General features: G+C 34.7%; 2 protein-coding genes across 4 annotated transcripts in view; one reads left to right on the top strand and one right to left on the bottom strand.

Annotated features, from left to right (window-relative positions):
* rsh (Rap GTPase activating protein radish) overlaps window positions 1-7,848 on the top strand; it is a 76,633-nt gene extending 68,785 nt beyond the window's left edge. For both annotated transcript variants that reach the window (XM_076416993.1, XM_076416992.1), the window contains 8 exons: window positions 136-429; window positions 2,230-2,497; window positions 2,551-2,831; window positions 3,844-4,023; window positions 4,081-4,202; window positions 4,273-4,439; window positions 4,680-4,854; window positions 6,211-7,848. In XM_076416993.1, the coding sequence (XP_076273108.1) occupies window positions 136-429; window positions 2,230-2,497; window positions 2,551-2,831; window positions 3,844-4,023; window positions 4,081-4,202; window positions 4,273-4,439; window positions 4,680-4,854; window positions 6,211-6,384 (1,661 nt within the window). In that variant the 3' untranslated portion in view covers window positions 6,385-7,848. The remainder of the gene's footprint in view (window positions 1-135; window positions 430-2,229; window positions 2,498-2,550; window positions 2,832-3,843; window positions 4,024-4,080; window positions 4,203-4,272; window positions 4,440-4,679; window positions 4,855-6,210) is intronic.
* A 2,604-nt stretch (window positions 7,849-10,452) lies between these two features.
* Window positions 10,453-15,206, bottom strand: LOC143204451 (F-box/LRR-repeat protein 4). Of its 2 annotated transcripts, XM_076416998.1 has the most exons (11): window positions 14,950-15,205; window positions 14,790-14,890; window positions 14,548-14,739; window positions 14,277-14,490; window positions 14,094-14,219; window positions 13,903-14,042; window positions 13,747-13,853; window positions 13,536-13,688; window positions 11,148-11,379; window positions 10,903-11,098; window positions 10,453-10,842 (listed from the first exon to the last, which is right to left on the bottom strand). In XM_076416998.1, exons 1-11 carry the CDS (start codon window positions 15,127-15,129, stop codon window positions 10,774-10,776), a joined length of 1,710 nt encoding a protein of 569 aa, XP_076273113.1. In that variant the 5' UTR covers window positions 15,130-15,205; the 3' UTR covers window positions 10,453-10,773. The 2 variants fall into 2 exon arrangements, with proteins under 2 accessions (XP_076273113.1, XP_076273114.1); XM_076416999.1 differs by lacking the exon at window positions 13,536-13,688 and having other exon boundaries at window positions 14,950-15,206.
* Window positions 15,207-15,291: the final 85 nt, after the last annotated feature.

The following is a 15,291-nucleotide window of genomic DNA, read 5'->3' as shown; positions in this document are numbered from 1 at the left end:
ATATTTTTTTCATTGTTTTCGTATAATTTCTTCAACACTGAAATATGTTTGGTAGTAACAAAATTAGTAAAATTTAAAATGAATTTGCTTTAATTTAAACATCATATGATACATATTCGCGTTTCTTGTCGACAGTACGGACATCACCTCGAATCAAAAGGAAACCTACCAGATACGAAGTCTCGGTGGTGACGCGAGACGAAGTGGGAGCCTACAAACCGTACCTGTGGGAACAGAGCTTGTTCGACAAGGGACCCATGTTCAGGGAATGGCTGCTCACGAAGATCGTCAACGGAGAGCGAGCCAGCTACTCCGCGCCGAAATTCGCCCGCATGCAGGAGCGCACCAGGTCGCAGATGCTGGAAGATATCGTGGCCAACTTGCAAAATCACGCAGAGACTGGACAAATACCTAAACCGTACAGACGGGGTGAGTTCTTATGAAAAAATATGATAGGCAAGTGGTAGACCTCGACAATTTTTGGCTTAAATCACAAAATTTAACAAACCGTTTCAACTAGCTACTCCGATAATAGATCCTAACGTCTACGTGATGAAAAAAAACCCTGTATAACAACTCAATACTCATTCAACGCTGTTATTTGAGTTGCGGCGACTTTAATTAACAATCGAGACAATTAAAGCGTCCTGTCGACGAGGGGTCTCGGTCCGACAAAGAGGTGAACTAAAATTAATTAAAGAAGGAACACTCTGATGCCCCCTGGCGGGTTAAAATTTTAATTATTGTGATTGAGACGTGCTTATCGCAGTTCCTGTCGGAAAATGGTCTCTGGTGAATTGTATGCGGCTTCCCATGTCACATGGTGATTCATATGTTTTCCACTCAATACCGTAAAGTTATGAATTTATCTCTTCTATAACAGGAACTATGCATCATGTTAAAAAAAAGTCATCAGGAATAGATATAGCCTTACTACAGAGTTGTTGCAATATTTTTGCTGTCGTATCTTTGCTTAAGCCGTATCAAGTTATAGTATAAGAGTTTTTATGCAACCTTTAATTTTTAAACTTTACAATTAAGAGTGTATTTTCAACAAATTTTCACATATCTTAAAAAATATAAATTCTATAACAATTTAGCATGGAATTTCGTTTTTTTCACACCAAGATACATGTATTCTGAATGTTTCATCTTTATTAGAAAAGTATTATTTTCAGACATTTTACTGTCATTTCCATTCAAAAGATCTCAAGTTAATAAAATTTACAGGAATTATACAGAGTTCTACTTTGAATTAGATGCTAGTTCAGTAAGTTTTCTTCAACCCTTAGTTTTTGAGTTATAGAAAGACAATTTTCATTTTTTATTTTCAGAAAATTAGTGGGGTTCTGTTTTTACCACATATCTTTGAAACTTCTAGAGAAATTCTAGAGAAATTTAGCATAGGTTGTCATTTCTTTCATAACATAATACATTTATTTTGAATGTTTTATCATTATCCGGGAGGTAAAAACATTTTAATACTTTTTCCATGTATATAGTCATACAAATTTGCAATTTTTTGTAATTTTCAAACTTTTTACTATCATTTCCATTCAAATGGTTTCAAGTTAATAAAAATAACAGAAACTATACAGAATTTTACGTGGAATTAGATGATAGTATAGTCAATTTTATACAACCTTTAATTTGTGAGTTATAGAAATACAAATTGATTTTCATAAAATTAATGGGTTTCTGTTTTTATCACATATTTAGCATGAAATTTCGTTTCATTCACACCAAAATACATGTATTTTAAAAGTTTTATCTTTATCGAACAGCTAAAACAATTTTTGGAACTTTTTCCATGTATATAGTCATGAAAATTTGTATTTTTTTAAATCTTCCGACCTGTTGCTGCTGTATCCATTCAAATGATCGCAGGTTAATAAGACTTACAGGAATCCTACAAAATTTTACATATAATTAAATCATAATACAATATAATTTCCATGGCCTTTCGTTTTTGAATTATTTAATGAGATATATTTTCGAAAAATGAATGGATACCTGTATATAACACGTATCATAAAAAGTATAAGATACAGTACAATTATTTACTATTCGGCACTTTCTGTTCATATAATAAATGACTTGACAGAATGTATGTTGGATTTTTTTAGTAACTTTACGAATACTGGAAAATAAATTTTGCTTTATTCAATGAATAAATTCAGCCGTTTTTCATCATCAATTGTCCTCATTCACAAACGTCTTGGTGCATAGGATCATGGCGACCCATTGGACATATGAGGCCATCGTCGCCACTCCTGGACAGCGTCAGAGATCAGTTCGAGGATTACGATCAGATCGCCAAGGACTTCACGAAGTTCTTCCTCAACACGGACGACAACGCCGCCGCCAACTCGCAACTGTTCGACGTCACCTTCATGGTGGGTCAGAGCAAGCAGAAGGTGAAACTGGTCGGGGTACGCGCCATTCTAGGCGTCCGAAGCAGGGTATTCCAGGAGATGCTTTACGGTATTCAGACGGGGTAAGTACCCGTGGACTGTAGACGACGGCAATCACGGGAACCGCCCGTTCCAGATTCGGTTCGCCGCAAGTACCGGTAGCGGAACTGCTCGCCAGGCCGGTGCCTACACTTCTCAGTCCGCAACAGTCCAGGCCCAAGTCGAGCAACTTCCTCCAAGTGCCTGATATTGAGAGTCCCCGACCCAAAAGCGTGCCCAGTTCGCCTATGGTGAAGAGGGCGTTCACCAGACTTGGTACTATCACTGCCGGGTGGGGAAGGTCCATACGGAAGCACAATACTCAGGCCCTGTCCGCCGACGACAAGAAGAAGTGGGCTAGCAGCCAAGACTGTTCGAGTGAGTTTCTTTTCTGTTAAAAAAATCTCCAATCCCTAAACACTGCCGACTTCTTGAACTACCTCTATTTTTCTTTTCAACTACCTTCAACCCTATCAACTCTATCAGCTTTCACTATTAACTCTATCTTACAAGCTCAACTTCTTCAACTATCTAGTATCCCAAGTCCTCTAGTATCCCAATTATATAATTTCTACAACTTTCTCAACTGCTTTGATAATCTCAACTTTTTTACTACCTTTACTTTCTCTATATCATCCCTTTCAACATCATCAGATCTTTATATAACATATTCTCAACACTGTCAGCTCTATTAATTTTCAATATTAACTCTAACTCAATAGAAGCCCAACTTCTACAACTATCTCTATTTCTTCTACCATCTCTATTATATTATTTTAATACTTCCTCAAGTACTTTGATAATGTTAATAATTATTTAACTACCTCTACTTTCTCTATGTAATGTCTTTCAACTTCATCAGCTCTCTATGTATTCTCATCTCTGTCAACTATATTAACTTTCACCGTTAACTTTATCTTATTAGAAGCACAACTTCTTCAATTAACTCTATTTTTCTTCTATCATAATTATATTATTTTTACAACTTCCTCGCCTTCTTTTACTACCTCTACTTTTTCTATATCATCTCTTTCAACTTCATCAGATATTTATATATTCTTAACACTGTCAACTCTATCAGATTTCACTATTAACTTTATGTTACTACAAGCCTAACTTCTACAGCTACCTCCACTTTATCTACTGTCTCAATTATATCATAACTTTCAACTTCCTCAAATACTTTGATAATCTCTACTCAATTGACTTCCACCACTATCTCAATTTACAGCTTTCTCTATTTTTGGAGAACCCCAAATTCTTTAACTACATTTATTTTTTTCTGCTGCCTCAGTTTTATCATTTTCCTCAACTAAATTGACATGCTTTAAAGTAATTGACATGATTCTTAATTTTCTGTATATTTGTAATGTGTTTTTCCGTCTTACAGATAAAGACGGTAAAGAGAAAGAAGGAAAGGAGAAGTGTCCCACCCAATTACCAGTGCCAAGGCTCAGCGTGTGCGCAGACGCGCAGAAGGTGGACAGAACCAAGCTAGCGCAGACTGAATTTTCTATTATAGAGTTCGATTCAGATACTTTTAGAATATTACTTGATTATTTACATACCGGTAAGGACTTTACTTCATGTTGCAGTGCGTATATTTCCCTCTATTGGCATTTTCCAGGGTCCTGTCCACTAACTTGCTCTACTATACCCGGATTGATATGTGCGGCGGAACACTACGACCTCCCCGACCTTCTACAGGCCTGCTTCCATCATGCCAAACAATTTTTAAGGATAGACGTGGTAAGTGGATGATACCGTCACACGTTTTCTGGGATCCTTGTTTGATTCATAAAATTGCGACGATTATTAGGTCTGTTGTATGCTCTGTTCCTTGGAAAACTACTACTGGAGATACACGTCCGCCTCGGAGCTGGTGAACATGATCCTGGCGTTCGTGGAGACCAGAGCCTATGCGTTATTGCAGCTACCAGAGTTCCTGAATCTGAGCGAGTCCATGGTACAAATGATAATGTGCAGGTACAGAGTGAATTAAATGGTTAAGATGCGAACTGAATTAGTTTTTCTGTATTTCCTATAGTTCTTCGTTTATTAGTTCTAGTAACTAATCATTTTTCATCCTTATTCACCATACGCCCCAGATTTTACTCCTGCTAACTTTTATTTATATTGTTTGTTTTTCATCTTCAATGTTTTCTACGTAAATCAAACCTTTTAAGTTGAATGTAGATTCGATTGAATCGATTTTTGTGCTTGCAGGAATCTGGAAATACCTGAAATAAGGAAATTCGAGGCGATGCTAGCCTGGGCGAGGCACAAAATCAAGACGAAAACCTCCAGCAAACTGGATGCCAAGCTCGAATTTAAGTGCATAATGGAGAGACTGGCCAGGGACTTGAAATTGTACAGGATATCGCCACAGGAACTCATTAAGGTAATTTAGTTTTCTAGTCGAACAGTGTTTCAATCGGATCTGACACTCAATCTGATCGTGAGCGACTAACTTAAAACTTCCCTACTCTACTGATCTGTTCAGTGTTTTTACCATTATTGACCTTTGTTAACATGAAAGTGCAGTATATAGTGCAAACAAACAGTTAAGCTGCGAATATATCGTTATTGTTTTTCGAAGTACTTGCCACGATGATCGATACACTTTTGCATACGCTTAAACCAATTTTGAAAGTTTTTATTCCATTCCGAATGAGGTATCTTCAAAATATGATTTTTGAATCCTTCAAAAGCTTCTTTGGGCCATAAAAATCGTTGACCATGCAGTTTATTCTTCACGGATGGAAACAAAAAGAAGTCACTGGGTGACAAATCAGGGCTGTACGGTGGATGACCCATGAATTCCATGTTTTGAGTGCTCAAATAATCTCTTGTTTGAGAGCACGCATTGTCATGACGAAGAACAATCCGGCGTCTCTTGTTTGTTTTCCTTATTTCACCGAAGACTTCCGGCAAACAAACGGTTGTGCAGCAATCAGAATTTACTGTTCTACGATTCTCTAGAGGCACTGTTGCAATATGGCCAGTTGTCCCGAAGAAACAGTCCACCATTTTCTTTGAAGTGTTTCGTGCGCGAACAATTTTGTTGGATTTGGTTCATCTTGGAATACCCATACAGTCGAATATATCGATGATTCGTCAACTGTCACGATTTTATAGACATCTTTCGAAGCACGGCGATTGAATTTCTTAGGCATTTCTTTGCACCAATCGACACGAGCCTTTTTTTGGTTCGGTTCCAAATTTGTTAAATATGTAACATGGTTTATTATCATTTGAAATGAATTTTATCTTTTTATTTCATATAAATCAAAAATACCCATATTTGTACATAAAATAATAACTGACTCCAAAAACCAACAGTAATCTATATACAAACATATTTTTTTAATTGCATTTATCTGAAGACGATGAAGAAACGGTGATCTGCAGATCACTGTCGTCATCATTTTTCGCTGGTAACCAGGTTTTCCAGTTAATGTGTAACAATCAGTAATAAATATGTATATAAAACACTCACAGACAAATTTAAACTAGCCGCTTTATATGCACACATTGAATAAAGCTCGTAAACAACAGGAAATAGAAAGGAGTATGCATCTAGATTGTGCTTGCGCAAGATTGGCAACATGTAGATATATCAACATCGAAAAAAGTTTTTTTGTCGTTATAGCAAAACATTTTAGGCCGTAAATCGAAAACTGCCGTACTATTAAAGACTGGTTGATTGTAGTAACATTATGGTCCATAGTTTTAACTTATCTCGTTGTTTTTATAGGTTGTGTTGCCTTCCAAGGCCATCAAGAACGAGCGGATCTTGGAGACACTCATGTTCCAAGCGAACTCCGGCATGTACAGGATACAGGACTCCTACATTAGAGAATGCACTCAAAGACTGCAGAAACAAGATTCCCGCTTCTCCGAATGGGAATCGTTCGACTACAGCAACTAAATCAGTGAAGACAATCAGTCGCGCTGGCCCAGTCGTCAGACAACGCCCAGTATGTTCCCGCGAGACACGCGGTCGAATAAGAGACTGACATCGCCGACTGAGACAGGGCGGGTGTCGTTTAACAATTGTCTGCATGATATTGAATAAGGTTTTTCCAAAACCGCTATCATTTTGGGAGCAAAATTCAACCATTTCGTTCATTGTATTGACAATCGATTGTTTAAAACGAATTAGAAAGGCGTGGTTCGTCCAAGGAGGCCACGAATTGCCGGCTAGTGTTTGGGGAAACACGCCAGCTTCTAACCCGTTATAAATTATGAATACTTCGACATTTATCCTGGTGATTTTAGTCAGTTTTCTTTTTTGATACGCGCCAGCATAATACAAATATTTCAAACCAAAAACTAATAGTACAAAGAAACACATTTCGCAAAGAAAATATCAAACGTCAGTATAACATTCATCAAATTACATTCTTTCACTCTTCATTTTTAACGTCAAACGAACTATCAAGACGTTTACTATGTCAACAATGGCATTAAAAAGAAAATATTAAACGTCATTATGACATTTGTCAAATGATGTTGACGTTTCACTCTTCTTACAATCATTTCCAAACGAAATATTTACGTCAATGTCAAAAGTGACATGTAACCTCAAAAATTAAGAAGACATATTAAGAAAAGAAGCCAAAAAATTGTGACCGTCAATGTCAACAATGGCGTATAACCTCGAAAAATATATATCAAACGTCAGTATAGTCAATAATATCACATGTTAGAGTAATAGAGAAAAATCTTTCGCTGCCTCCAATATCTAGATGGGGTTATAATCGCCCATGCAAGTTATTTTCATTGATCAGTTTAAATATCCATTATAGGCCTCTGAAAAAAATATTTTACTGCGTTTACTGTTTCATCAACCAATGAAATTTAAATAAAAAACTATTTGAATTTAAAAAAAATATATATAATAAATAAAATTCATAAAAACATTCACATCCATAGATATTGATTCTTGACATAATAATTGTAACTTTTTATTTTGAAAACCATTACGTATTATACAACTAAACATTTCAAAATCTATAATTTTAAGAAAATATGTGTAAAATTACTATAATTACAATAAAATAAATCAGATGGCTTAGAGAAAAACTACTCTAAATACGTGTATAATAAAACAATCTTGATCAAGTTGCTAAGTGTACTTTTCTAAACGTTGTCACATCTTGTTCTACAGAGCTCTACAGAGCTATAACAGATTATAAAAAAATTAATAATAATTGTTGGGGCATAAATACTTTTGAGTCCATGATTTCTAATAGACCACCGATATTCAGATTCAGATATTGAACGTCGTGAAACATTTCTCCAAAATCAATAAGTATTTTAAACAAATTTCTTTTGCCAGTGTCCACATTGACGTGTAACCTCAAAAACATACATATAAAAAATATAAATATAAATATATCGAAAAAACAATGTAAATAAAAAAATATATCAAATGTCACTATGAAATTTGAAACACATATGAAATTAAGTTGTGTTGATATTTCATTTTTCACTTTCATACGATTCTTTCTTCGCAATTGTCACTGTCAATATCAACAATGAGGTATAACCTCAAAAAATGTTTTATCGAACGTCAATATCAAACAAATTATTTTTGTCGGTCAAAAATACACGTTAAAAAATATATTAAATATAGCAAATGTCAATATGGCATCTATTAAATTACGTTGACATTTCATTTTTCACTTTCACAATTTTTCTTCGCAGATGTCACTGTCAATATCAACAATGGCGTATAATCTCAAAAAAATATATCAAATGTTAATATCACCAATAATATCAAACAGATTATTTTTGTCAGTATCAACGATGTCGTGTAATCTCAAAAATACACATTGAAAAAATATATCAAACGTCACTAAATCACATTGACATTTTTCATTTTTCCAATAACAAATTCGGATATTTCTGTCAAGTATGTCAAGAGTGAAACGAGAAGAAACCACGAAACGTCAATATGACATTAAACTAATCGCGATGACGTTGTTTCACACTTGTTTAATGAATTCTAATCTCAAGCGAGTTGTTTCTGTCACCATCAGCGGTGACCTCATAACCACAAAGATCACCAGGCGATCGATCGTGTTTTGTTTGTGTTTCATTCGTCCATAAAATCCATTATTGTATTTATGTAAAGTACGCGTCGCAAGATGACGTTCTAAAATATACAGCGGGTTAAAGAGGACCTTATTTTTTAATTCATAATTCGTAAATGTTGAACTAAATATCTTTATCTACCTGAAAAATAACAAAAAAATTCATAATTATATAAAAAAACACTCTAGTATAGTTCATGTACTATATAAGATATATATCTGTAATATAATATATATGTGTTCGATGTTATATTAATAATAATAATTAGGCAAAAAACAATGAGAAAAAAAGAAAGAATGAAACAAAAGAAGCACGACAAATGGTGTTTCTAAGACTTAAATATATTTTAATTACCTAGATAGCAGATGAGATGTTGACATATTTTGATACTAAATTTCTTAAATATCTAATATTATTAAATTTTGACGCGTCATTTGTTGTGGAATCAGATCAACAGTCTAGTTCAACGGTTACCGTTCCACATCTCTTAAGCCAGTGAAAGGAAAACCCTCGAATTGTGATAACTTGTTTTCAGTTCCACAGCAAACGATCCGACTGGAATTGTTCTAAAATATCTCCTTTTTTCATAAAGTGAATCTTATTATAAGTGTCTTACACCTATCTCATATGGGGTACTATACGCACGCATCTAAATAAAAGAAAAATTACAGTAATTGTTGTCTGTTTCATAGAGAATGATACGTTAATACTTTGAACATAAACTCCTTTTTAATGAAAAGTCTATACGTACGTTACATTTGTAAAATGCCAGATATATACTTGTCCTTTCTGATTGTGTGATACTCAAGCTTTCTGTTAGGCTGGTTATTATGTTTTACTATTGAATGTTAAGATTTATTTGTTGTTATAACGAGACTGAATAGTATCAGGCTTATTTCTGAAAATTAAAAAAAAACCTCCAACGTTCCTTACAACAATCGCCGTTCCTATTTCCATCTGACAAAACACGACATGTTAGGCAACCAACTATTCAGACTCGTCCAAAATTAATCTAACTAACGCTTTGTGAAATGTTTCTTTTTGAGTTTCTAACGTGGCTGTCTCGATTTGTTGCTGACGTTTACTTACGTCGCCAGCACCTTCGCCTTTCCAACAAACCCATCAGCCACAGAATGAATAAAAAAAAACATTAGCCAAAAAATAAATTTATATGTAAATGTGAAAAAAAACTGACAGTTGTTGTTTCCGTATGTGTAATAAGATCAAACCCTATATTACATAGCATGATATTCTAAAAGAACAAAAAAAATATTCTCGAATAAATAACGATGTGTATGGACGCGAGGACTGTAGCAAATCTATTTTAATTCGCCTATTTAATGAAATTAAAAAAATATATATATAACAAAAAATTAACTGTGCAATTCAAAACTGTGTGTCATATAAATATAAGATTGTTTATATATTTGATCAGTTGTTATTAATGCGAATTTTAAAATGGATTTCGAAAAGAAAACAAAAAATAAATAGGTTTTTTGTAATAAAGTTTAATTTAAATTGTGACCGTTGTATCAATCTTCTTTCGATATTCGCTCTAACCTCAAAGAAAACGCTAATTTTTGTTTGACAGGTGCCTTTTAACAAACGTCATAAGAATTGAATTACTAAATAATTTACGTATACTGATAAAGTATTTACCTTACCAATTCCTTACAAATTATTAAAATTTCAACGGCAAATAAACAAACAAACAATATTCGATATATTTCGCATTCCAACCTCATAATATATGTCAATGTCAAATGTGACACTTCCGTCGCCGTTTTGTCACGTTCCATTTTTAATTCTACTGTCAAGCCACGAAAAAGGCAGCATATCCAATTTCTTGACATATGCTTCAAAAATAGGAAACTGCATTGCAAAAATAACCAACACATTATCAATAATGAACATTTTAATTAGATATATAAAATATAACAAAAATAAATTATTTTATTGGAAAATCGTCCATCATTCATTCATTCATTCAAAATTTGAGAAAAACGCGAATACATTACTAGAAAAAATAAAAAAAAGACAAATAAAGAAATTGTTTCCTGCGTAGAACGCCACCTAGATGTAATAAAGCTTCAAAATACATTTGGAATTAACATTTTACTACAATTGAAATAACACAGTTCTATAAATTATTTAGGAAAATATGATAAACTATACAAAAAACGAACAAAACAATGTATTTAAACGTATATTGCCGAAACTAGCCGTCGTTAATTTCGTAGCTCCTCTGTATCGTAATGTGAGGATACTGTTGAGTCCAGATCTCGACCTGCTCGAAAACAAAAACGACAATCGAGCGAACAAATCTATCTCAATTTTCACTTATTACCTCGTCCCGTCTGATACCTTCGCAATAGCTGATATCTAAAAGCCTCAGTTTCGGTAATTTGTACAGAGCTCTCTCGCAAACGTTGGTGCTGATGTTCCGCGCTCCCAACAAGTCCAGGTGCCTTATCTCCTTGCAGTTCTCAATGATGGCCGCCAGCGATTCGTCGTCCAGCATCCTCCAAGCGCTGAGAATCAGACTGAAAGAACCGTATCGTACAGGAAATCGTCACAAGACTGGATCCTTACCGCTTCAGTTTCCGGCATGACTGAGCTATCGCAACTAGAGAGCTGCCTACATCCAAATCGACGGCACACCAACCCAGGTCCAAGTCCTCTAGATCGGGAAAGTAAGTGAACATCACGAAACCATCCTCGCTGTACGCGTTCACTTTCCACGAACGCCACGTCCTCAATTTTTTATTATATCGAGTCGCAACGCCCACGAGTGCATCCATGTCCCCCAAACCCTCGCACTGATCTGAAACATTAACTGTGTGAACGAAAAATCCGAGTATTTATTTATGTCCTAATCTATTCTCTAAAAAAAACCGGCTTGATTCGGTGGATTGATTTTTTAATATAAAGCTCCATAATCATTAACTTGAAAACGCATTTGAACTGAAAAAAAACAATTTCAAACCAAATCATTCTAAAAATATTAAAAAAAAAAACATTAATATAGCCTATTCAAAGTAGCAATGAGCTTATGTCATCAAGATGTATAATGTGTTGCCTATCCCTGTTTGTAAATTCATTTTAAAACCAGAGAATACCAGAATATTTTCCTCATCTTTTTACACGAACACGATACGTTCGAACAAAATTCTTCAAAATATTAGTGACAAGCCGGCTAATGCTATAGAAACAGATTACGTCTCTAACCAATAACTTCGAACAGGTACGAGGTAATGGGGGTTAAAAAAACGTAAGTATTGATACTATTAAATATTAAGCTGTTGGGTTTTTTGTTGGAATTATTAACTATAACCTCCCAAATTAAATAAATAAATAAATAATATATATATATATATATATATATATATATATATATATATATATATATATATATATATATATCAGGTTCAAAATGGAACATTACGCCACCCTTGGCAAGACGCTAATAAAAAAAAAAGAGTGTAAAGAAAACAAAAGTTGTTAGGAACAAAAAGATCCCTACAGGTGGTCGGTAAAAGCTGTAATTAACAATCAACTTGCAAAACATAAATTAAATTTTGAAGATATCATGTTAAAAAATGAAATATTTCAAACTGTTACTTGGTAAATATAAATGAAAACCCTCAAAAGTTGCGTGTATACATTTGACAGCTGTCGGATCATTAGTTTGTGAATTATAGCATTTTGAATGAAGCAACTTTTGTTGTGAAGTGTGAAAAAAGTAAGTAAGAGAATGCACCGTATCACAAGTCAACGAAAAAAATTCATGAATTGGGCTTCGAATTGCTTGCTCATCCACCGTATTCTCCAGATCTGACCCCCAGCGACTATTTCCTGTTCTCAGATCTCAAAAGAATGCTCCCTGGAAAGAAACGTCTAATGTTCAAAGTCAAAGTTTCGTCAAATGAAGAGGTGATCGCAGGAACTGAGGCCTATTTTGAAGCGAAGGTCAAATCGTACTACAAAAATAGTATCGAAAAGTTGGAGAGTCGCTATAATCAGTGTATCACCTTTGAAGGGAATTATACTGAATAAAAAAACGAATTTTGCCAAAAAAATATTTTACTGCGGTAGGTCGGGAACTTTTCAATTAACCTGTCAGATATGAGCACAGAGTGTAACGTCTTCCTCCTTATCACTCCATATTCAATCAAAAATCAATTTGTTATGGAATGTGGCAAAGAATTACTAGAGTAATTATGCTACCAAGAAAGATATACAGGCAAAAACTATCTGGATATGTGGAAAGCAGTACACTATCTACAATAACACCCTTCAATTTAGATGGACTCCATCAGACACATAGAGGCATTGACAAATGGTGAAATTGTGAACTAATGTTAGATTGTAAATTAGCAGCTTAATTATAAGCTTAAATAAATAAATTGTATTTTATAACATTTTTGTTTCATTACTAAATTTATATTAGAATTTTGTTATATAACGAAGTTAAAATAAACTAAAATGTCGACGTTAAATGCAGCAACATTGCACCGTTTTGACGTCATAAATTCAGATGACGTGAGTTGACTGCTACTTTCTATAAACTATAGATGAGAATTTTAGTTCGACAAGACATAATTTTAAGAAACCAGGGATTAAAACAACCGAAAAACGGCGTGCCATATAAATATAGTATTTTCTTCCTTCGTTCCTTATAATATTTTAATAATTATTGGCTCTGATCTTGAAAAAAGGTAATTTCCTAATAACGACATCAAATTGTATGACAACTGTTATAAAAACACGAAACTTAAAGTAAGTAGAAAAACAAAACGTTTCTTACTCTTTGTTATCTTACCTCAAACAAATGTTTTTGAATGTCAACAACTGACATTTAACTTCAAAAATAGTTTATCCTGACGGCGTTAAAAAACTTGAAGCGATTTCACTTCAACAAAGTACGATTTAAACGAAAACCTGTATACAAAATTACCGACAGTCCGCAACGCCCCTCACCTAAAATCAAATGTTCGAGAAGAGGATTGGCCTTCATAATCCGGATCAATGATAAGTCGTTAATTTGAGTGTAGGTCAGGTCCAACAAAACCAAGCTAGTCATGAAATTGTCGTCCAATCTTGTCCACTCGCGCGAATTTTTCAACCTTAATTCTATGAAAACAAAACGCAATTGAGGCCGGTGTCTCGTTTACTTTCACCTCTCACGTACCTACTAGTTTAGTACAGCGGACAATGAAGTCTATGACATCGTCGTCAATATAACGGAGATCCCGTAGGTCCAAGTGTGTTATGGTGTCCTTGAATTTAAACAGGAGCCTGGGAAGAAATCTATTCGTTATGGATCGCGAAGAATCGAAGCTTTTACCTTAACAAACTGTCCGCGAATTCAGAAAGTATAGAACCACTCATGCTTTGATCGCACCAAGATAAATCTAACTTTTTTAGTACAGTGCATCTGTCTGTAAAATAGTCTATTGTTCTGGGTCGTACTAAGTTCCAATAAGGCTAAAAATAGAAAGTTAGTGCTTCAAATATGTTAAAAAAAACTATTTCTACCTTTAAACTAATATGGTGATATAGACTGCCATGCTTGGAAAGTTCATACCAAGTTTTACTAACTTGAGAACACCGACTTAACGATAAGAGATCTAAACGTTGAAATATTTGCAATATAATTTCGTTCTGAAATATAACACTATCAGTCCTAGCAAAGAACCTTTAGTTTACATTTATATATACCGGCAGCATAGAAAAATAATCGTTACCAGAGGTATCAGACGAGTCGTTTCTAATAGAAACTGCAGGCTCAGGAACGAAACTGTGTATGTTTGCCAGTCCTCTACCAATAATTTGAGCTTGCAATCGGGTCAAGGGCTGATGGCCCGTCAGTAATACGGCATCAATTGATGTGTGGTAGTCTAATAGTGAATGATTAAATTCAATCCTGAGCAAACTATAAGGATAAACTTAGTTAGGTAAAGATCTAGTGGCCCTTGATTTTCTTAGTTACTTTATTAGGCAGTTAATGTTCCTTAACGGAGGACCAAACTTTTTGGCTTCTGGTTTACACTTGCGGGGTGGGCCCTCCCAAAGCAGAAACCATTTTGGTCCACAATGCATTTTACCCCATATCCGTATAACGGCACCAGGATTATAAACTTGGTATATATACACAGACGTTGGTACAAGCGCAATCTGAAAACTATCATCAGATTATTGAACATCCCTGCTTTATAACAAACCGATGTTTACTATAATACAATAAAATCTTGTGCCTGGAGAGGGTCTTCGTCTTGTGGTCTGTAGAGTACCGGCGAGCAAGCTTCTTCTTTCCACCATGTTCCGTAATCTCTCTGGAATAGTTTCCATATAGACTACTTTTGAATTTTTTCTCTAAATAAATAATACGTACGAAAAAAAAACATTCCGGAAAGTCGCCGTACTGGGGATACTTTTTATATCTACCACTCAGAGTGAGCAGAGCGTAAGAAATACTCCCCGGGCCGTTGTATTTAGAGGTGGAGAATTCCGGTCGCCAAACGAACTGTTCTACATAGGTCATTCTAAATTGTTGGGCGACGACCCCGTCCATAACTTAAATTTCATCCAAGAAAACCGACACAAAACAAAACAACAATCACCTGCGATATGACAATACAGCGCCATCTACATCATGTTATGCGATGGTCATTGAAATAAAAAAGTCGGTTGCATTCTTCCATTCTACATGATAGTGTTTTTCGCGCATTTTGAT

The sequence above is a fragment of the Rhynchophorus ferrugineus genome, unplaced genomic scaffold, assembly GCF_030347505.1.
Source record: "Rhynchophorus ferrugineus isolate W39M unplaced genomic scaffold, kcgeb_rfMv2 rfM11, whole genome shotgun sequence".
Taxonomy (NCBI): domain Eukaryota; kingdom Metazoa; phylum Arthropoda; class Insecta; order Coleoptera; family Curculionidae; genus Rhynchophorus; species Rhynchophorus ferrugineus.
The sequence above is the reverse complement of the archived record's forward strand: the minus strand, read 5'-3'. Positions and strand labels throughout refer to the sequence as shown.